This window comes from Haliaeetus albicilla, chromosome 26 (genome assembly GCF_947461875.1).
Source record: "Haliaeetus albicilla chromosome 26, bHalAlb1.1, whole genome shotgun sequence".
In the NCBI taxonomy this organism is placed as follows: Eukaryota; Metazoa; Chordata; class Aves; order Accipitriformes; family Accipitridae; genus Haliaeetus; species Haliaeetus albicilla.
The window spans coordinates 11,895,231-11,919,449 of record NC_091508.1 but is presented as its reverse complement, the minus strand read 5'-3'; the positions used below and the strand labels follow the sequence as shown (position 1 = coordinate 11,919,449).

The following is a 24,219-nucleotide window of genomic DNA, read 5'->3' as shown; positions in this document are numbered from 1 at the left end:
TTCTCTTTCAGTAGGATTAGACACGGGGTGAACAGCTCAAAGTTAAGAACATAGGAGAGGTGATATGAGGTAACATTAAATATTTATCTAAGCCCAAAAACATATCTCTGACAACGACCAGCAGCAGATTGCTGGGGAAGAGTATTAGAGCAAGGAAAACTTAATGACATTCTCCAAGCCTCCAGCAATTTGTAGATCATGAATTTCTCAAGCCAGAGGTGGTGACTTTTAATAGTCCCTGGGAGATTTTTCTTTCACCAAACTTGCTGGGATTCTGAATCCCGGCTTTTATGCGCTTTAGGTGAGAGTACTGCATGGCCGCAGCCTTACCTGCGGGCACAGAAGGTCATGATTCATGGGGAATCCTCATGGAGCATCTAAATTGGTACTCCAGAGTCACCTGTTTTTCAGTACAGAACTACAATTCCATGAAAGAGAGGTGAGGAGGAAAAAAAATGCTGGCAAATATCAGAGGTCTAGTTCATTTTACCTTTTAAGAATAAAAGGCTCTCAAGAAAAGGGTTGAGACAGCCCTTCAGCAAGGCTTCCAAGCTCAAATCCTGCCCCAGGACGAGGAGCAGGAGACAAACATCACACATGAGAGACAAAACTCTTCCTTTCTTTCCAAAGATGAGCATGGTACTCACTCTGGTAATTTTTTTCCACATAACATCAATTTTGTAAGATATGCAGGAGTGGGAATACAGATATCCTAGTTCCAAGTCTAATAAAACAAGATCAAAAAGTTGCCTAGAGAAATCAGAGGTGCAGAGGTCAAGGAGTGATTTTTGATGCTTAGAAATGGTTGCAAATCCACCTCACCTGGAAAAACTACTCACACAAAAAGATACGTCCAGTACAAAATGCACTGTGGAAAAATTTTAGCACAGCAAACTTTCTTGCCTGAACTTCATCAAAACAGAATTTATATTTGGCCTAATAAAAGTCTACAAAATTATGTGTCAAAGAGACAGAACTGATAAATGAGTTTCCTATCTCAGTGTCAGAAGATCTCACCCAGCAAAAAATAACAAGTTTTGCCAGGGTCCAGGCACCACATTAAACACTTAACATTTAAATCTAATCTGTGCATAAAGAAATTCCGGCAGAACTACAATTAGAAACTCCAATAAATTATTAGTAAAGATAATGCAGTAAGCTTCCCAATACTTTATACATTTTTAGAAATTAAAATAAAGCTTATATTTAAAGGGCAGAAAGGAAGGAGAGAGACATATATGTTGAATTTGAATCCTTCTCTACTTCAGTTTGAAATTATATACGATCAAAGGGCTCCCACATATAATCAGAATTCGCACAGCCATGTGGTATCATTTAGCTGGTCTCGGTAAAAGAACAAAAAAAATAGTTAGGCAAATACTTTTTCAAAATCTGGATAATGTAGAAGAGTTTTTTGATAAGAGATGCTCTCAGCTCTACCAGGATTAAGTGGAAAAAATATTAGAAATAAATACAGACATGATGAACATTGACCAGAATTCATCGGCATGGTTATCCTAACCTGAAACTTTGCACAGCTGTAAAACTTGCCCACCTTTGTCTCACTCCAGTTCAGAAGTGGAAAATTCTGTTCCTGCTTTTTGGAAGTTTTATATTCTACATCCTCTTTCTTTGGAGGCCCAAAGACCAAGATTCAAAGAAAGGACTTTCACACTGAAGCATACAAGCAAACGGAGTGAGGAAGCAGTGATGCAGCCTCCGGTTCACCATGCTCTGCGGGACTTGCCTGCTCTCTCCTCAATGCTCAGATCATATTTTACATTTATACCTGTCTCAAGATGAAGGCAGATTCATGTGGAGTTATTGCCACCAGGTACCAAGTAACTGCTTCACCATCTAGCTTTTAACAGAACAAACACCACAGGAACATGAACATCCCTTAGTATTTAATTGGGACACAATCAGACTGTCCAGAAACAGTATCTGAATTATTATAAACCACAGAAACACCAAATCTCAAAGAAACCAGCACGAATCACTTGGATAAAGCTGTGGGTGGTACCACACATTGATGCTCCCTGTGTGCAGAATGCAAACAGGACCTGGCCAGCCAGGTCAGTGCGCTCCGGGGCCCAGAAAACCCAGTACAGAGGGCAGTCTGATCACATGAGGTATTCTCATTACAAATTAAAAAAAAAAAAAAAAAAATTTGAAAAAAATTATTAAACCCACACAACAGAATCAAGCAACCATATCAGTAAGTTCTGCCTCATTACAGGCAAAAGTGTTGGTTTGGGGGTTTTGGGGGGGGGGGGGGGGGGTGTTGGGGGGAGGGGTAGCGATTCTGAATACTTAATTCTTCTGGACAGTATATATTAATTCATGGCGTTATGAAGCTTCCACTGTCAGACTAAGGTATTCTATTTGTCATTATTTTTATACTCCTTTAATAAGATAGAAGCAGTTAAAAATTACCAAGAGAAAAAATCCTGTTAAATAGATTAACCTGCAACCAGCTCCAACTCACAGCACTGCCAATAGCCTTCTTAATGCTGGTTGCAGGAAAGAGAACCCATCCTCTCATCTAATTTTGCAGGTTGTGTTACAACCCAGCCTGCATCCCAACCACTCTCACCAGGATGAGGGTCAGCCTGCAGCAAGGGCAGGTGCCTCCCAAGAACTGCAGTAGCTGATACCTCATGATGGATCCTTGCAGTGATCTCGGTATTACTGCCTGCATCCTCCTAATTTCTTCTATACTCTTGTCTCCAACCTGCAGCAAGGGGATTTGAGGCATCACTGCAATATTCATTTAAGTTGATATTAACAAGAAGAGTAAAGAATTTTCTAAAATAATATATTAAGTTGCAAAAAAAAAAAAAAAAAAAAGCTAAAAACAACTGCTTTCACCCCACATACCAAGGCTACCCTCCACTGCTCTGGAACATATTTCAAGCCCAGAGCAATGAAACAATATGGATCAAATGTTAAGTGTTAAATGGCAACAGTTGATTACAATTTACAATTTTAAAAAGTTGGTTCAAGAAAATACAAAAGATTAAACAACAAAAATATGCTAATAACAGCAAATCTACACAGCAAAACCCCCTATTTTAAAAAATTAGGAACATACGCACTGAAAGAGACTTCCTTAAGAGAAAGACTTTCAATTAAGCCTTCTCAAGCATATTAAATAACACCTCTTATTTCCATAAACATGTTTACGGTCTAACTGCAATTCATACCCAAACCCCAAGTGCTAATTAGCCAATTTGAAAATTAGAAGCAGGTAAGCACTCGGGTGGCAGAAGCACGAAGCTCCAATACACCAGCTGCTTACCAAAGCCCTAATGAAAATCTTTTCACATAACATTTCAATTCCCCCACATGTAAAATGGACACAGTTCTAATGGCCAGGTAAATACCAAGACAATTCAAAAATAAACTGAAATTTTGCTTCACAACACAGACTTTACTACTCATTTCATTTTTTGATGCAAGAAGTCAGAAGAAAAATGATTCCAAAAACCAGCCCCTTTCATTATAGCCAAACACCATCTGGCACATTGCTCACAGCACTTTGTCACACACCAATAAGGAATACCCAAACAATTTATAGCCATAGTATAAAGGAGAAAATACAAAAGGAGAAAAAGCAAAAGCTACAAAAAAAAAAAAAAGAGAGAGAAAGAAAGAGAATGCTGCTTCTGCTAAATAAAAAAAAATAAAAAATAAAAAACCACCACACAGCCTGCATGAAAAAAACCTCAACTCTGCACAGTATGTAAACACGCACAGTAAAGCCTTGGCAGAAGGTTAACCACTGTCTCAGAGCATTGTTGGACTGGATAAGCAATAAGGTGACCTGACGAACAGAGGCTATCAAGGCCAGAGAGCTTGGTCTACCAGCTGTGTTTTGAACCATATGGCTAGCTGTGTTTTCACACAACACTTTCCTCTTCCCACTGCAGCCGTCTGCTCCATTTTGGCAAGAACTTCAGATGCCAAGGTTGTATAGTGCCATCTATAGCTGCCAAGCACTACACAGACGTCAGTTTAGGAAAAGAAAAGAAAAGAAAAAAGAAAGGTGAATGAGGAAAGGCCAAGCGATCATAACAAAACCCCTTGTTTGTCGCATTCTAGTTGCTTTCAACTAGAATGGTTATTTTTATAGTCAATAGTCCATCCACTTATACTTAAGTTTCTGTTTGTTTTATTTACAGGCTCCTAGTGCTGTCACACATCAAAACAAGCTGGCAACAATCCATAAGAAGTACCCATTAGCAATATAGCTACGGCTGAGATCTGTGCTCCGTTATAGATGTAAAATTTTTCTGCCATCTCAAAATAAGAGGAATCTTCAAACGCCCACAAATTACTTCCCACTGTAACACATCTCCACCATAAGCTGCACACAAATTCATATTTCAAAAGGTTGAAGAGTTCAAACATTGTTGTGGTTTAGCCCCAGTCAGCAACTAGCACCACACAGCCGCTCGCTCACTCCTCCCCCCGTCCCACCCCCGGTGTAAGTAAGTAAAACTTGTGGGTTGAGATAAGAACAGTTTAATAATTGAAATAAAAAATATAATAATCATCACCATAGTAATGAGAAAAGGAAGATAAAACAAAAAGGGTGAAATATAACTCAAGAAAGTGATGCACAATACAATTACTCACTGACCGATGCCCAGTTAGTTCCCAAGCAGCGATTGCCCCCCCACACCAACTCCCCCCAGTTTATATACTGGGCATGACATCACATGGTATGGAATATCCCTTTGGCCAGTTTGGGTCAGCTGTCCTGGATGTGTCCCCTCCCAACTTCTTGTGCCCCTCCAGCCTTCTGGCTGGCTGGGCATGAGAAGCTGAGAAATCCTTGACTTGGTATAAACACGACTTGGCAACAACTGAAAACATCAGTGTATTACCAACATTCTTCTCATACTAAATCCAAAACATAACACTATACCAGCTACTAGGAAGAAAATTAACTCTACCCCAGCTGAAACCAGGACAAGAGTCAACAGCTTTTTCCTGTGCCTGCTCGCCTAGAAGATTTTTTAAGCAGAATAAAACTGCCAGCTCCAGATACCCTTAAGGTCAAAAAGGAAATAACTAGTAAATGTAAGTGGTTATACCTCAAGCATCACGTAACTTGTACTTTTCAAAATAATAAGCCATGAGATAGCAGACTAGCAGTTCATCAAAGGACTACAGGAGATTTACTCAAGAGATCTGTGATAGTGTATGAGGATGAGAAGAGGATGTTCAGGAAATGTCAAACTGTAGTACCGAGCGTGAACTGAATTGTGAATTAACTACATGGTTTTGTGAGCAACTGGAACTTGCACACACAACTTCACCCGTGGATAAAGTAATTAATGACTCAACTGTGAACTGAATACATGGGTTTGTGAGCATGAGACAGACAAGCTGGCAACAAACAGGACAATGATTTAAGACTTAAGTTTGGACTTCCAGTGCCAACCTGGATCTGCTCCACAAGCCTCTTCCATCAAGTCTTGTGCTTACCACTCACTGCACTACCTCAACAAAAGAAAACTGCATAATAAATTCTTTGCTGGATGAAGCTGTACAACTGAGGAAGCCTGAAAGACTCTCACGCAAAAGACACACATTCTCAGACAGGCACTGTGGGAACAGTGCACTGGTGGTGGGGTTTGTCCACTGGTGGTGAGGTTTGTCCACTGGCGTGCCTGCAGCCTGAGGAGCGCTGATGGCAGCCAAGGCGAGAGGCCAGACAGATTGGCTAATATTTCTGAGTCACTAAGGCCACAAAGTTTTCCACTAAAATTAAATGCACATTAGGGATGAGGACAGAGAAGCAAGAGGTCATAAAAAAGGCTGATCCTGAGCACTGCTGTCCTGCTACCCCCCCAACAGAGCATGAATCCACCTTTGACTAATGCCAGGTACCTGGCCATACCTCTCTAAATAGATAAGAAGCATTTATTTCCTGTAATGCAGTAACATGTAAACACTTCTTACCCACAGCACTGAGAGCATGCTTGAGCTCCAGAGTAAAAGCCGTAAGTGGCACCTCTTCAGACACTGGCATAATTGCTACTGTGGAGAGATTGCTGGCAGGATTTCCGGCATCCCACTTGCTACTCGAGCTGTGTAATCCAAGAGGATGACCTGTTTGAAAAGAAAAAACTTGCCATCAGCCAACCCAGAAAGCTAGGTGTCATTTTATTGTTTTCAACTGTCAGGCAGCAAGGGAAGTGTCACTGAATTGCTTAACCTAAGATAAATGTAACATCCTCTGTATCACATGAAAGGAAAGACTTCCCACATATATCATTCGTAAGAGGATGAAGATCAATGGGTGGGTCACAAGAGACCCGTGCAACGCTACAGGCTTGGGGAAGAGTGGCTGCAAAGCTGCCTGGCAGGAAAGGACCTGGAGTGTTGGTCAACAGCCAGCTGAAGATGAGCCAGCAGTGTGCCCAGGTGGCCAAGAAGGCCAATAGCATCCTGGCTTATATCACAAATAGTTTGGCCAGCAGGACTAGGGCAGTGATCATCCCCCTGTACTCAGCACTGGTGAGGCTGCACCTCAAATACTGAAAGACTAAAACAAAGGCATTGAGGTGCTGGAGCGTGTCCAAAGAAGGGCAAGCGAAGCTGGTGAAGGGTCTAGAGCACAAGTCTTATGAGGAGCAGCTGAGGCAACTGGGCTTGTTTAGCCTGGAGAAAAGGAGGCTGAGGGGAGACCTTATTGCTCTCTACAACTGCCTGAAAGGAGGTTGTAGCGAGGTGGGGCTCAGTCTCTTCTCCCAAGTAACAAGCGATAGGACAAGAGGAAATGTCCTCAAGTTGCGCCAGGGGAGGTTTAGATTGGATATGAGGAAAAATTCCTTCACTGAAAGGGCTGCCAAGCATTGGAACAGGCTGCCCAGGGAAGTGGTTGAGTCACCATCCCTGGAGGTATTTAAAAGACATGTAGATGTGCTGCTTAGGGCCATGGTTTAGTGGTGGACTTGGCAGTGCTGGGTTAACAGTTGGACTTGATGATCTTAAAGGTCTCTTCCAACCTAAACGATTCTATGATTCTGTGATTCAATTTCCACCATCTTTGGCTGCTGACACAGCATGCGTGGGTAAAAGTCAGGCAATGTTAAAAATATCTGGATGCCAGAAACAAGTTAAATACAATGTGCATTTACCTAACCTGTTAAGAGAAAGGAAAAAAAAAGGCATTTTGAATCACTTGGAACAGCCACAACTTTGGAACAGGCATTGATTTAGCCTACAAGAGGAATGAGCTGAAGTAACAAAACCCCAAAACCTGTTGTCAGTATCAAAATATTCCAAAAATTAACATTCACTTTTTATGGTATTCCCGATCATGGAAATAGATACCTGTTTTCAACAAAAAAAAGTTCCTATAGGGAATGTGTATCTCCACCTATTTTCACTTCTCTGCAAGATGGGAAAATGTGGAGCTTTAGAGATATGTGCTTAGGAGTATTAATATAAAATATGGAACCTCTATAGTAGCCACAAAGTAACTGTGGAAGTATCTCCAATATAACATGGTAAGCTGAGTAAGAACAAAGAGTACAGGCAGAGGAAAGCATTTTTAGACAGAAGTACCTGATGCATGTGACAAAGATTAAGATCTTCCTAGATAGCTTAGAACAGGAAAAGATCAATGATAAGGGTGTTCTCCAAACTGTTCTTTTTATTTTGATACTAATTCTTTTCTCTTTAACTAAGCCTTCTCAGACAACCTTACTTTGCTGCTAATGCCTATCAACTCAGCTCTAAGTACACGATAAACTTACTGTCATCTAAGTTAGGATTTAACATCCTGCTTATCTCATTTCACCCAGCAAAGGCCTAAGATGCACCATTAAGATGAATTCTTGAGATGGACATACAGAAGTACTTGATATACCATATGAAAACTCATTCAAAGTCTATATGCAAGATCAACAGTACACTGCAGGACACAAAGAAATACCAGATAAACTTTTTTCAAATATATTCAGCAACTGAGTTATTCATTTTAAGTCTTCTAAAATAGCTCTGCACAGAACATTAAACAGATTTTCCACTCTTTTTGGCAATCTTCAAGTAGCTATTTGTAGGTTCAAACAAGTTACACATCACCGCTCAACTCCATCTCCACCAGTCCTTCCCTCCTCAGAACTTCAATGGTGATTCTCTGATTGAACTCCTATCACTGTCACTAATTTTCCTCCCCTTTGATCCAGATCGCATATTGCCCTATTTCCCAAGCAGTGTGGACTCTGCCGTAGGCCACAAAGGCATTTCAGCATGCACAAAAGTTTAAGTACAATTATCATTAGAGATTTGTACACAACTGATTGTGTACAGAAAGATGAGCATGTAAGGAAAGAGTGGACTTTGAGATTCACTCCCCAGGACTGTTCCAAAACATGAGAGTTGGCTACCTCATTCTCAGTCTCCTTGGAATGTTGCAAAAACAGCAATAAAAGTAATTAAAAAAACCCAACCAAACAAAGCCCAAACCACCCACAACAGCAAAGAATCCCACAACACCCTCAGTAGTTAATGTGCATCTGCTTTCTTTTAAAAGCTGCTCAAGAAAATTTGGAAAATTTCCTCACTTCAGTCAGTAAATATGCTTTGTTTTGCCTGTGCCACATCCACAAAGCTTAAGAACCAATCCATAGCTGACCATTTGCTCTCAGACAATTCATTAAGATAATGCAAATACAGACATATTAAATCAGTCTACATGCAGATGCCACTCAGCATGACTATCTGATTCAAGTCTATTACAGCTGCTATTTCCAATGCTCCCTTTGAGCTCCTCTCTTCCAAGAAATTTCAAGGAAATTTCACTGCACATATGCAGCAGTAATTTTCTATCATCTCAATTGCAAATCATGCCATTCCCACACTTAATTAACCATGCTCTGCCAAAAAAAAAATTTGTACACATATATATAATAAAATCACCATTCAATTGTGACAACAGCTAAAATATTTAGCGACAAATTCTCTCTTCAAGTATGTGCTTTCTGTTTCCAGATTTAACGATGTAAATCTAGCTCCAAGGAAGCACCAGCATCAATGGGAGTAGTCCAGGAATGAGTCTTACCTCCCTGCTGAAGACTGCCAAGAATCTTCTCACCCAGCAAGTGAATAAGTCTAGTCACAACCTAGCAATGGGAGAGAAAGAAAAAGAAAAGAAACAAACATTCAGGCAGAATGTACTAGAAACAGTGCCCCTAAATGGATACTTGCAAACTTTTGTAAGATGTTATCTCAGGTTGAACGATACAAAGACAAGGTTTTATAACCATAGCTTCTTTCCTGGCTGTAACGTATGGTGACCAATCATTTGTCTTGATTTCTTTCACTTTATTTTACTCTAATCTGGAAAAACAAGAAACCAAAACAAAACCAAAAAAGGCAGTATTTAATTTGCTTTGGGAACAAAAGAACAAAACCAGTTATTTTGGGAAACATGTCAAATTGCATTTTCAGTTCTCCTAATTTCTCTCTGCAGTGTGCTTGCACCTCTAAGTTACTCTAACTATTCTGTGGCTGTTGCACACCTCCACCTTCTATAGGTACTAAAGGCTCAAAAAGGTTCAAGTCTGTACTCAAACAGATCCCACACACAATCTTACTTCCATCTGACCCCCTGTGAATTAGTTTACAGTAACCAATTTAAGACACCTTGAATAAAAGGGATAAATGCACACTTTAAACACCTGCAGAAACAGAACAAACCAAGAAATTGCTTTCCCCCTCAAATCATGTTTGTGTGGTACCTTTGAAGGGACAGATTTTTTTTCCAAGCTTTTTTTCCCAACAGGACTTACATCAATAAAACTCAATATTCAAATAGCCAAGCATATCTGAAAACTGACAAGCTTATCTCCAACATTAACAATCAATAATTCCCAACAAGTGGTGTAGCAGAAGACTAATAATTGCAATACCAAGGAGTGACAGACTTGGAAAATGCATCATTTATTCTGCAAAAGCTATGTGCAAATGTTTTACCAAATAAGGAAAAGAGATATTTAAATGCATTAAGAGTTAATAGAGCAATCATTAGATACTCTCTCCCAGACAAATAATTCAAGGTCAAAATAACTCTAACCTTCAGGAGGACATAAAAAAGTCAAAACCCACCACAACAGAAGTTCTCCAAACTCTTAACAAGCTAAACAAGCAGCAGCAAATGGCTACCTTGGATTTTGCACAAAGACAGACACACTATTCCCATAATAACAGGCACTTCAGGATGCATTTTTTCAAATAAAACACCATGTAAGCATCAAGACAGGTCAGCATGACCATCAGAATCACTTGTATATCCTGCTTTTAAAACAAACAAACAAACAACAAAAACCCAATAAATTGCCCTAGACTATGAAACTCCATAGCTTTAATAAGCACCAATATTTTTTAAGCATCTGTAGGAGGAAGGGAGAAGAGCAAACAGGTAGCTTCCAACACAGTGTGACTTACAGTAGAGCAAGGAGTAAGACCTAAACAAAGTTATTTCAGTAATTTCTGTCCCATAGCCATAACTGCAAGTTCCTAAAAACACCACATCAACATCTCCTCAGTGATCCAAGATCAACTTCTTTGAAGTTTCTCGTATTTGCACCAAGAGCAGACACACATTGTCCATACCCATTTCGCTATAAGCACCGATGCAGCATGACCCTGCCACTAATGAGCGATGGTGGAACGACGGCACCTCCTGACAGCAGGTAAGCTCTCAGCCTCCTTCCTCATCCTGGAATCTCAGACAGGATCTAAATGCTTCCATTTGTCCAAAATATAACAAGAGCTGACGATCACCCAGCCACCCAGCAAACTCGTTACCACTTTAACACCACCAAGATCTGTGGTTCTGGGATTCAATAAATGGCGCTGGGTGCAGCTACAGAAATCTGCCCCAACTATGGGGAGCAGGGAGAGAAAGAATAAATTCTTAATAAAAATTATGAGACTGATTGCCCTTTCTAAGGGAAATAACCTGCCTCTCGAGAGCGTTCGCTATACCCAGCTCACATGCATTCACCTAACCACCTGTATCTGCACACTAGGACTTCCCTTAAGCAGTTTTGGAAGGCGTTATGAACATTTTACACTTCTGAACCACTTCAAACGTCAGAATTTTAATTACTTACTAAAACAATCTCCTGTATTTATAACTTCTTCTGCTTTATAGACAGCTAAGGAGAGCTCCAGCTAAGGTAAAGAAAACGTCCATGGTTAATGACAGAACTAAGAACAGAACCTATTGGTCTCATTTTCCAGTTGGCTGCTCCTATTACCAGGAAATATTATTTGCCTTGTTTGCTAGAGCAAACTTTACAGCCTTGGTATGTATAGATATGGAAAAATTATTTCCCCAGTGACTTTGTAAGACAAGCAAATTGCTAACCATAACGGGATGAGTCACTCTGTCGCAGTCATGGCAACATCAAAGGAACATCAATTTGTGATCGGAGCTAAGAACTGGCCTGAAACGTCCTTGGAGTTTTATATTACATACACTAAATTTTCTTTGACAAAAAGGCAATGTTTTCCTTTAAAAGAGACTTGTCCATCTGTCTGAGGGGGAAGTCAATATAAATCACATCTCTCCATTGACAACAGACCCAACCTTCAATGATCGACCTACACCCATTACTGGGCAGGGCAGCCAAAGCAGCTCTCACCAAATTCAGTACAACTAGGGAGAATTCAAAACCAACAGACAAAAAAAAAATATCGTCCTTCAGGTTTCCAAGCACCTTTATTCTAGTCCCTCCAGTAAAAGGGCACAAGAAGGAGCAGCACAGCTCAATGCAGCCCAAGAGACTATAACAAGGAAGCCAGGGCACCTGGGAGAGGACCTGGGGTGTCACGGAGGAGGCTGGTTTAGCTTGGGGAGGGGAGGAGGAATCAAGCAGAAATTAGCCCTTGAGCTAGGAGGTCTTGGACAGGGATTGAAGGAAAACAGAGTTATTCCAAGCATGCCTGGAGGAGATGGAGGCAGGAGAAATACAGGTAACAGGGCACTGGCAGGCAGGTACCTCGGTGGGCAGTGATTCAGCAGTCACTTACTCCCACCCTACCTATTAAGCTGTGTTTTGTAGGAAAAGCTCTGGGAATTGGCAGTGAGGGTTGGGGGGGGGGGGGGGGGGGGGGGGGCGGGGGCAGGAACTCTGGCAGCACTGCTGGGAAAACCGGACTGACCTGGAAGAAACACTGAGTTTTCAATACTCCAGAGGTGTGGTGTGCCATACAGCCTCCAGCACTGCCCCCAGCACAGCTGAGCCAGTGACAGACTGGGTACTGTTTTCCCAAAAGTAGGCAAGACTTCTACCCGCTCTCCCATGTGAACACCAGTCTTTCCCAAGCATGGTGCCAGAAGAGCACAGAGCACTTCCCAGACATCTGTACATGCAAAATTGTCTCACTTCCATGGTGTCACCATCACCCAGGGCTAGACAGCCTTCACAGCACAGTCGGAAGTGTCTGGTGTGCTCATCCCTATGGCACATTCTGGATTTTACAGTCTCTTCTAGCACCCATCCACCCAGCCCTACAAACACACACCCCACTCTTCAAAGAGACCGAGTTGCAGCCCGATCTGCTGGCACAGAATCAGGCAGTTCAGATTTGAGGTTTGAAGAAAAATCTGCACTGCCAAAAGACAGCGAGTTGGGAGTCCAGACTTATCTGAGAACAACAGGAGGTTTCTAAATTAGGCAAGAATCGTTAATTGCCTGCAAAGTAAATGCAACTTTTTGATCCCTTGTACTAGGGATAGAGCCAAACTTGTTTTAGTTTGTGAGGAAATTGAATTTATCATTCCTCCCGATTAGAAACTGTGCTAGCAGTGAGCAGATCCTGCTCAGTTAGTTAATCACTTCAACCAATAATGAGAAGCAGAGACATCGATTAGGCACTTCTGTTGTAAGGCCAGCCATGAACAGAGCTACTGTCCTGGGTTCAGCTGGGATAGAGTTCATTTTTACAGGAACCTGGGAGGTGGGGGGCATAGCTGGGGCAGCTGACCTGAACTAGCCAAGGAGCTATTCCATACCATGGGACATCATGCTCAGTATATATATGGGGAGCGGGCCGGGGGGGTGGGCTCAACTTTCGGTGGGGGAAGTGGCAGAGCGTCGGGTCCCGGGTGGTGAGCAGTTGCACTGTGCATCACTCTTTTTGTATACTCGTTCATTAGTACCGTCGTTGTTGTTGTAATTTCTTTGTGTTGTTCCAGTAAACTGCCTTTATCTCAACCCTCGAGGTTCCAGGTTTTTTTTTCTTTTCTCTCCTCCGTCTCCCCCCTGTCCCACCGGCGGGGGCGGGAGGAGTGAGAGAGCGGCCGCGTGGTCCTTTGTTACCGGCTGGGCTGGAACCACGACAGCTACACTGTTAAAATTGCCAGGCTGCAGGTTAAACTCATCCTTGGGACAAGGAGCACACTTTCCTACCCGCTGCTACCGTCTCAAGCTGTGAAATGATGCAGAAAGGTCACAAGGCTTTGCCAGCAACCTGAGTATACATCTATAGGGTCTCACAGCACAAGTCTGGACTCTAGAGCCATGGAGCCTGCTTGGGTCATAAAGATGACTGAGTCAGCTTTCAAAAAATCCCCAAAGCAAACAAAAATCCACTCTCCTGAGCTTATGTAAAAAAACTTTTTTCAGGCCAGAAGGAAGAAAACTGACCTTACAGGTCTAAAAAACTGAATATATCTCCATCTCAGAAGCTACTCAAGATTCCAGGTACATCAGTACCATTCTCCAAAAGCCCCAAAACCTTTCCTGATCTTGCAGACACTACTGCAAGTGTAAATTCATAACACCTGCCCCAGAGCAGGACATTCAGCTGACACGCACATTTTGTAAGGGAAATAAAGTGTTGTTCCTCCTGCCACCTACTCACCTTTTCAGATTAACTCACCAGAACACTTCTGTGGAGTGCAGAAATACTCGTTAACCTGTTTTTTCTCAAATGGTGTTAGAGAGCACTTTCCTCAGCACAGTTCCACCTCTCTGACCCTGCTTAACCACTTACCACTTCATCCATCTAGAAACATGTCTTCCTGGCTGTTTCTAAATCAGCTCCATCCCCAGTAAGACCCACTCAAGCTCTCTTAGCAGCCTCCAATCCCCCCAGCACCCTCATATTGAACATGAAAGTCTGTTTCTGCATCTGCTACAGAGAAGGCTCTGAAAAACCATTAATCTTCCCTCTGCTTAATGAATGTTAAATTGCTCAACAGACCTGCAGCCTCTGCATTGCAGGTCAAGGACTAAACACATTCCCAAGGGGACTGTATTTGCCTACTTTAGGATGACTAATTCCAGTTTCAAAACAAGTGTCCTTCAGCTATGAGGCCAGGCAGTATTACAGCTCTACATCACCCGCTAGTGATGGTGCAAACACAGAGCTGACTACTCCATCCATCTGGCATCTTAGATGTTATCCTGAGCACCACTTGCTTCACAGCTACTGTAATTCCCACTCCAAGTGGTTATGGTCACTCTGCAGTGTTGTATTCTTATAATCCTTTTAAATATTTCAACCTATTACCCACAGCTAGCCAATCTTCCAAGGCTGGGTTCTAGTTAAAGCTTTTGTTCGTATTCAACTGTGAAACTTAAGAGTTGCTTTACAATAAGCCCTTTTGAAAGTGATTTTCATGAGAATTCAGCTGTAAAATACTTTCTTACAGATATTTATTTCATTCTGTGAATCGTACGGATTGCCTGGCAAATTGACATTCTGCTAATAGATAACGATGGTACCAAACAAAGCTTCCTCCCATCTTAGCTAACTTTCAACAAAACTGATTTAGAGAAATCATGGGAAAACTTCACAAAATCTACACCAATATCCAAATTCACAGTAAGAACTAACTGATGTAAAAGGTACTAAGTAGTACAAATCCTTTTTTTTTTTTTTTACAACAGGAGAAACACATATAAGAACAAAACATACATAACAACAAAACAAAAACCTAAAAGATACATTCATCAACTCTGTTCCACGCTGCACTAGGGTTCAGGTTTAATTGTATGCTATTTTAAATCTAAGCAACAAAGCTCCTATGCAAGAAAGCAAAGGGCCAGTCCCTAGGAAGGGCAGTACCATCTCCTGTCAGTGTTGTCTTCTTGCAGGTTCCTGTTTCAGGAAACCAGCCTTGGCTAAAGTAAGCCAGGAACAAGCCTGGCATGCCAGTTTTGATCCTGTACAACAAACAGATATATAGCCCTACAAATCTGAATGTGGTTTTCTTTCCAAGTCTGCTCTGATCCTCTCTAGAGGATCCTCTACCATCACCCAGATCCAAAAAAACCCCAGTATTCTCGCAGTGAACTAGATGGCTTGCAGGTGAGCTAAGGACTTTCTCTGGTGACTTTGAAGTTTAAAAATAAGATACTTAGTAGTTAAGCCTTTAAAACTTCAAATCAGTCATCCTGTAGGCCACCTTTAAATTAAATATGTTAAATAACAATTTATTGGTGCCTTCATAGCAGGGTGTTATAGACCTTCACATACATATGTGATTTAGTTAAAGGACACATAAAAGGGCTTTCTACCACACTGAGACCCAACGTGAATAAGCTAGCATGGAAAACAGGGCTGCCAAAGGTTTTCTATTCTACGTTGAGGTAAAATAGTAATAACGGCCATTTTAGCTATGCAAATTCACATAATAGCAGGTTCATTTCTGTGGAGCTCTTACCAGGAGCTGAGATTTTTCCTCTACCAGCTTTCTTAAGGGTTTGTTTGAGGGACAAGGGAGGAGGAAAGGTAAATTAGATCCTCAACTTGAATAAAAACATGGTGTTATTGAAGCTTTACATGGCCTCAGATCAGATAGAACACTGTCACAGAATCAGGGAGCTTAGCAAGGGGTCTCTGATTAAAACTTCCGATGGTTTGAGAACCACCCTGACAAAGCAAGTCTTAAATGCTCACTCACAACAGTTTCTGGCACCTTTACAAATGCCGCTAAAGCCTACAGAAGAACTGAAGCTTTATCCTGGGGCTGTTTGAGCTTCTAACACTTGTGATCAATTGTGTCTTGAAGAAAAATGTCATTGTCACATCACTGCTATGACTAAGCGCTCACTCCTGCCTGTCTCATGTCAGGCAGCTACAGTCAGTGACCATGCTTCCCCTGAATATTCTTCTTCTCTCCTTTTCTCATCCACTTCTCCTACGGTCAAGGAAAACTTATTTTAATGGGCCATGAGAACAAATACAGAAAAATCTAGAAGCATGGCCTCTCCTGACTTATTCCACAGTGCCACATCAAGCTTAAATAATATGATGCACAATATATACAATGCCTGAGGGAAGCGTTTTGAAAAGAGGGCACATTACTGAACTCACTTTGTAAGGCAGATAACCTAGGGAAGGCTCCATCCAGTGCAGAAAAGCTCTGGTTAAAATACCCATACAAAGATAGCAGGACTCAGTGTTCAAGATGGATGATGGGTTCTGAACATACTTAAACCCCAAGGGCAGACTTAGAGAATTAAAAGAAAGATGGAGAAAAACCTCTGTATTTTCTAGCATGCAAAAGGTTGTCTTACAGTCACTCCCCCCAGCTCCTAAGCAATTTCTCAGTGCAATTTCCATCAGCTACAGCAGGTCTAAATTTCAAGTTAGAATTATAAAAACAATCTCAGCTCAGTAGAGGCAAAGATAATCTATGAAACGTGATCCAAGTTATACACTGATGTTGGAACATCTTTGTAATCTGTTCACAGATTCTGCGCTCTCACTACTGCTTCGAAACTGCTTTGTGGTGCCAAAAATCGTGAGCCGATTCTCTGTCCTACTTTTCAGAACTGAAGGCAGTGATGAAAATAGAAAGAATCAATTCCCTTTCACTCCTGCAACACTGAAAAGCTTCAAGCAGCACCAGAAGCAAGCACCAAGACTGTCACAGGAGCAAATGCTCTCACTGGCTGAGTGCCCTAATGGCTATCCTGGCAAGCTGTAGCCCTCAGGCATGAGCCCCAACAAAACAAAGAAGTTTTGCACGGTGGACAACTTTCAAATGGGAATGTCTAGGATGCCATATCCAGAGTGATTCAAGGTTGGGATGCTTTCCTGAGAAGCTAGAAGACGTAGATTTGACTTCTACACACTAAGCAGGATCTAGAAGTCAACATCTGTCATTTCTGGGCATGTACTCTGAAATTTTGGCTGTTACTTACAACTGAGATTAGATTCCCTGTGCTCACCATCTGTTTCATCCTTTGGAATAACAGGAGCTATAGTGGGTCACACCAAAGACCCCAGCAGATCAGTATCCTGTCCCTGATGGAACCAAAGCAGATGCCCCGAGCAGAAGACAAAACAGAGACCAAGCATACAGTGCTTCCCCAAGGATCAGCTGTGCCATTTTTCCAGATTGTACATCACAGCTCAAGGAACTTGAATTACTGTACGGACTAATAGAGCATGATTGCCCTCATTTCACATTGTTCTCATTGGCAAGCACCACCCATGTTTACAATTTTCTTACCCATCAGGTAATACTTCCTTACAGTGCATTGCAGAGTTGGAACCCTTTCAGGATCATCTACAAACACATCATGACTGGTGAAAAGTAGGCAGATGAAGTCCCTCCACTAAATCCTAGAATTAAAGGGTTCTTCACCCTTGACAGGAAATAGTTAAAACTCCGTATTGGCTTTGTGTGGCAAGGTTTTGGTAGTGGAGGGGTTACAGGGGTGGCTTCTGTGAGAAGCTGCTGGAAGCTTCCCCTGTGTCCAACAGAGCCAATACCAGCCAGCTCTAAGACGGACCCACCACTGGCCAAGGCCGAGCCAATCAACGATAGTGGTAACGCCTCTGTGATAACATATTTAAGAAGGAAAAAAAAGGTGTGGGACAGACAGAAACAGCAGCCGGAGAGAGGCATAAGAACATGTAAGAGAAACAACCCTGTGGACACCAAGGTCAGTGAAGAAGGAGGGGGAGGAGATGCTCCAGGTGCCAGAGCAGAGATTCCCCTGCAGCCCATGAGGAAGACCATGGTGAGGCAGGTTGTCCCCCTGCTGCCCATGGAGGTCCACAGTGCAGCAGATATCCACCTGCAGCAAATGGAGGACCCCACGCTGGAGCAGGTGGGATCCTGAAGGAGGCTGTGACCCTGTGGGAAGCCTGTGCTGGAGCAGGTTCCTGGCAGGACCTGCAGATCCGTGGAGAGAGGAGCCCACAGAGCAGGTTTTCTGGCAGGACTTGTGAGTCCGTGGGGGACCCACGCTGGAGCAGTGTGCTCCTGAAGGACTGCACGCTGTGGAACGGACCCATGCTGGAGCAGTTCGTGAAGAACTGCAGCCTGTGGGAAGGACCCACGTTGGAGAAGTTCGTGGAGGACTGTCTCCCGTGGGAAGGACCCCACGCTGGAGCAGGGGAAGAGTGTGATGAGTCCTGCCCCTGAGGAGGATGAAGTGGCAGAAATAATGTGTGATGAACTGACTGTAAACCCCATTCCCCGTCCCCCTGCACCGCTGGAGGGGTAGGTAGAGAATCCGGGAGTGAAGTTGTGCCCAGGAAGAAGGGAGGGGTGGAGGGAAGGTGTTCTGAGATTTGGTTTTATTTCTCATTACCCTACTCTGGTTGATTGGTAATAAATTGAGTTAATTTTCCCCAAGTTGAGTCTGTTTTGCCTGAAACAGTAATTGGTGAGTGATCTCTCCTGTCCTTATCTCAACCCACAAGCCCTGTGTTATATTTTCTCTCCCCTGTCCAGCTGAGGAGGGGGGAGTGATAGAACGGCTTTGGTGGGCACCTGGCATTCAGCCAGGGTCAACCCACCGCAGACTCCAGGGTAACTTAATTGAAAGGGTAATTCAGTCTCAGGAGCTGGCCAGTTCTTGGCTGTTAAGATACACATTCTTTAGGCTCTACAGAGGCTGCCAAGAGGAACACCAAAACAAAAGCAATTCTCCCTGGTGTGGGATTCCTCTGAACTAAGGGTGCATTTCACCTGACTCAGGGGACAAGCACCGATGTTTGATCGCTATTCCACCAAGTGAGACTCAGGTTAACTTAACCTTACCAGTCATTAGGGGAGCATGTGTTTGGCAGAGGCCAGAGTTGCTTTTTATTTTTTTCCCCTCTAAAAGACAGTTTTATAATTTGCAGAGGACTAAGAGGGAAACCCTCCACCACACTGCTGAATCACAAGCTAGCTCTTGCTACCTAGTCAATTCTTTCAAAACTATTGCACCTGCTATCTGTTCATTACTTTATTACTTCTGGTTGGATGGGGAAAAACCACATCATAAATCCTGTGTATAAATCACTCCACTAGAATAACAGGAGAGAAAATAGGACAGAGGGAATTAATTTGGCCCATCCCTCTGCTCAGCACTAAGCACTACCTCAAACATAATTTTTTAAGAGGTTATAAAAACAAGTAACAATCTTTTAGCCTTTCTAGGGAGTAGAATCAGCTTTTTCTTAATATCCAGCTGCTGCAATTTCAGTACACTACCATTTGCTCTGTTCCAGTATGGCAAGTAGCTTATGCCTTTTCTATCAGAAGACAACTTCATACATTTGAAAATAGCTACCATGTCTTCCCTTAACCTTTCACACTCTTTTTGCCTTTATAGGTAAATATTTCTAAACACCAGTCAGTCACCTTTTTGTCCTCTAGACTTTCTTCATTTGGTCTGCCTGTTCCTTCAAATGTGCTGCCACAGGCTGGTACTGAAGCTTTTCCAATATCAGGGAAAATGCAAGGATCTTTTCACTCCAAAAAGTATTCTGTTAACATAGTTATTTTTTTTCCACAGCTGCATGAGGTTGTTCAGGCATGGTCAGCTTTTGATCCTCTAATGTCTGGATTCTTTTTCTAAGAAACAGCTACACAGACCCTTTTTGTATGCAATTTATTAGTTTCCAGCTCAAAAACTTCTCTCCAGTATACTTCTTTAAAGTTTTCTACTTGACTTCAAACTTTCTACCCTATTGTTTTCCTCCATCACTTCAATTCCCTCTCACTTCTGTCCTTCCTCTCTTATCTGATGGACCTAACAGACAAAAAGAGAAGACACAAGAACTTTGAGATCATATAAAAAAAAATATTTTATGTTAGCTTCTTAAGACAGTCTGAAGGCATTAACCACATAAATCACCTACTTAAAGTCTACCTTACACTCCTCTTTCTATTTTGAATGCTTGTTCTAAAATAATCCAATATTAAAAATGTAAGTTCTCACATTTTTGATGCCAGTTTCGCATCTATTTAGAATTTGGAGATCTCAAACAGCAGCAAGAATGTGTTTTTCTAACAGCCTTTTTTGCAACACATTTCCTGAAAAGATCTGTTTTAGCATTTTGTTTCATTGCAACTAATTAGCCAAACTACATGCAAGTCTAGAGAAAACTAATTCCATATTCAGAAAGGTCAGGAATTTGAGGCTGATAGGCTGCACTCTGTAGACATGGGAAGACATTTGAATTCTATTACAAATAAGTGTTTTGAATTGTACTATAAATGTAACACTCAGGCTCAACTTTAACTGCAATGCAAAAAGATGGACACCTCCACAGAGAGCACGCCTCAGGGGAAAACAACTCTGCCAACTGATAGAATAGGAAAAGAGAAGAGAGAAAAAAAGAGACACTGAAATAAATTCTTGCCCCAGACAAAACAGCAGAATTAGAACACAGCCTTTGCACAGATCAGCATTCAAGGCATTACTAAGTGCTAAATGTTTAGTGCTTACTGGTAATTTACAGTTTAAATGTCTACTAGTAACTTTTAAAATCATTCCTATGTAAGGAGAAAGGTGGTTTTAAATTCCACCTGGCTCATTTACTAACGTCTGATCAGTCACAAGGAGAATGATATTTAAACGGGCAACTTAAGACAGGATGCTGTGCTGTTGGTACCCAGTTTGTGGCTAGTTATGAACAGAAGTTGCACACTGCTACCAGTTCATAAATCTGGGCAGGAAATCTGTTACATTAAATAGAGAAGAACAGACTCTGAGAACTATTCAAGAGAAATCTAAAGAACAGGAGTGCCTTAACAACCCACAATAGAAGTTCAGAAACTCTTAAGCAAAAATAATGCTTACAGGGAAACCAGGAAGACTATTTTTCACTGACATAACTTCTGAACACTTACTGCAATGATGTAATTATCCTAGCAATAATACAGACAAACCCCCACAGTTTTTGAAACATGAGAATGCATGAATACAGGCTTCATATTCTACAGTTAAAAAAAAAATTAAAAAGTTATTATGGGTCCTAGGAAAGCAAAAGAATACAAGTATTTTAATTCGGTTCATTACTTTTGCAGGTTTTTTTTTACAAAATCTGGTAAAAAAGTATATGTCTTAAAGGCAGCAAAAAGAAAAATCAGAAATAATTTGAAGTAACAGGATTAAACAATTTCCTTCAAGGCTAGTGCTTAGTATAATGTCCCTCATGCACTTAGGGACAAAAGAATTAAATTTCAAGTCCGTCAGTCTCCAGATTTGCAGGAGAGAGGTATAATGTCAAGTGAATTAAAGATGATGGATGATTTGATGGATTCAAAGGGAGCAATCAGAGTCTTCAGGACACAGACAGATCTGGCAGTTGCAGAATGAGGATTGGCAGCCTAAAATGCAAGGAAGAGGAAAACCAACCCCCAAATACCAATGCTCTGGAAATAAAGGCACATATAACCAAGTGCTCACTTTGGGTCCCAGTGAGCAAGACAAATGAATAACAACATTTTAAAATGATTTTAGAAGTCAAACTTTCATTTACTATCAATAGCACTAAGTGATTTCCACTTTGCTAAATATGCATGTCCCACATTTAGCATGGACTTCTTCCAGATACACAAAACAGCCCTGCAATAAAACATGCTAAAATTGATTAGAAGATAAAGAAAGAGAAGCTGGTCAAAGTCTGGTATAGATCAGATCAGGCAGACAAAGAGAGCAAAATGTATTCTCAGTATGAATCAATCATACAAAAAAAACCCAGAGGACTTGGTGCTAATGGAGAGGTTTAGCTCCTCAGACATCTTTTGAGATAGACAGAAAATACTTTTCATTTTCTTACCTGGGGGAATTTGCGTTTGATAGATGTCAATGCTCCTTCTGGGAGTTTGGCAAGTTCTGAATCTCTGACTGCATGTACTGTTGTGGCTCTAGGTTGACGGGTTAATGCCTCTACCTGAAAGAGTATATAGCGAAAACATTAAAGATAATTCACAACATGTTGCAAAAATCAAATGTCAGGATGAAGAAAATGAACAATTCCCAAGAACCGGACTGTCATACTTGTTGCTTACACACATTCAAAACAGAATGCTGTTTTTCCCCAAGAGTGCTCACAGAGGGAGTTTGCTGAAGGCACATCCATCTGCAAGAAGTATTAGCATCTATTTAATCCAAATATCTCAGGCACACACTCTGCTATCAGACAGTTGCAGGTTTTCATAGAACTAGAACCCATAGCAGCAGACAGACAGCATCACAAGAGAAAGTTTTGTCTGAGCTTTTGCAAAACTACTCTTTCTTCTTTCCTCAATGCTACCCTGAAATTACTTTCATTTTACTTTCAGAAGCTGAATACTGACAACCTTGAAATAATCAAGACTTCCTAAAAATTAAAGAAAGGGACGAGGAGCAAATTAGCACATTTTGGCCAGAAGTGAGCTTTGCTTTTCCCGTTGTTGTTGTGTTGGTTTGAGTGTTGGTTTTTTTTACGTATGCATGTGTATCTGTGCTACGTAAACAGGAAAACGTGACAGTACACACCTACCTGAATAGTGCCCCATTATTTCACCTAGAAACATTTATTTTATTGAGAGTAGAAGTTTAAAGAAGAAAATGATCACGCAATAAAAATTAATACAGAGATACTCTCCTTTACAGGGAGAAGCTGACACAATATAAAAAAAACCAAGTTCTAAAAGCCTACTCTGCAAAATGCAGCTGTTCCCCGAATCCCCAACTGCACCATCTGCAGAGCGTGGACCCACTACCAGCTCTTATTTTGTTCTGAAATGCAGAAATCAAATTCCCTAGTGAAATATCTTCACACGCTTAATGAGATAGCCTGCCAGGCGAGATGGCATCATTCAGAGCTCAGGCGTGAGCTACAACATTTAATTGCTTAGAAACAGCCTGGTGTTCAGTTTTGCAATTTTAGCAACAGGCAATGTTTACTGGCTTTAAAATCCATAGATCAGTTGTTTCGAAAAAAATGGTTGTCACTGTAGTAGCTGTAATTACTAAGGTTAAAACACAAACAAAAAAATTCCTCACTAACTGCAATTCACAGACAGAATAAAAGTGAACATGACTTTTCATTTTAAGTTTTCCAGTAGAAAAAGAAACAAATAATCTATCAGCTTATAATTGTTCGGTTTGGGTTGGGGGGCTTGATGGCTTTTTCTGTTTGTTTGATTTGGGTTGTGTTTTTTTTCAGAATTTGTTCCAAAGCCTATGTTTACAGCAAATTCCAACACAAGCAATGCTTTCATTACAGAACTAGGGGATCAGACACACAAAAAGTTAATGCAATGTGTATAATGCCCTGTACAATGGCTAAGCTCTGCAAGGCATGTACTTCTGCCCACAGTAGAAGAAAATTAATTTAAAACGTGCAACTCCATGACCCCACTTTCAACACGAGTGCATTCCTGGAAGACAACATGTGCACAAAATGGACAATTCAGACAGCCAGCACATCTAGATCTCAAAAACTTGCAATTAGTCCAGAAAGCTGAGATCAGCCTGCTAATATTAACTCTAGCTAGTGCAGAAGAGTTTAATCAACACCAACTGCTATGCATGAAAAACTGCACAAGTAAATTTAAAGTCACTACGTTTTGCAAGACCTAGCCTTTGTTTTTTATTCAGATACCAGGGATGTTTTGTTATGTAATCACATTTTAAACTAATCATATAGAAGGGGAAAAAAAGGTCATGCCATCTTTGTACACACATTTATGGAGAAACAAGTCCCCTTGAGGTTCCCCAAATGGTTGTATAACATCTTCTGTTTATCTCTCTCCCCTATTACCAGCTTTTTATCACAGTTTTTGGCTCCATAATTTAGCTTCCTTATCCTGAAAGCAGGTTAAGAGTTTCAATTGTTAAAATAAAACCTTTCCTCTCAGCCAGTCATCACCCAATTGAGTTTAATTTCTATAAAGAAGAAAAACCCTCAAAGTGTCTAACATCCTTTTCTACTCTTTTTGTGATATATGAGTGC

The 24,219-nt window shown here is 41.3% G+C and overlaps 1 protein-coding gene across 1 annotated transcript in view; it reads right to left on the bottom strand.

Annotated features, from left to right (window-relative positions):
- The window catches only part of PNPLA7 (patatin like phospholipase domain containing 7), a 130,944-nt gene that overhangs the window by 55,692 nt on the left and 51,033 nt on the right, over window positions 1-24,219 (bottom strand). Inside the window, exons 20-22 of the mRNA XM_069772124.1 lie at window positions 22,057-22,170; window positions 9,083-9,143; window positions 5,974-6,123 (exon numbers count right to left, since the gene is read on the bottom strand). Coding sequence (XP_069628225.1) covers window positions 5,974-6,123; window positions 9,083-9,143; window positions 22,057-22,170 — 325 coding nt within the window. The remainder of the gene's footprint in view (window positions 1-5,973; window positions 6,124-9,082; window positions 9,144-22,056; window positions 22,171-24,219) is intronic.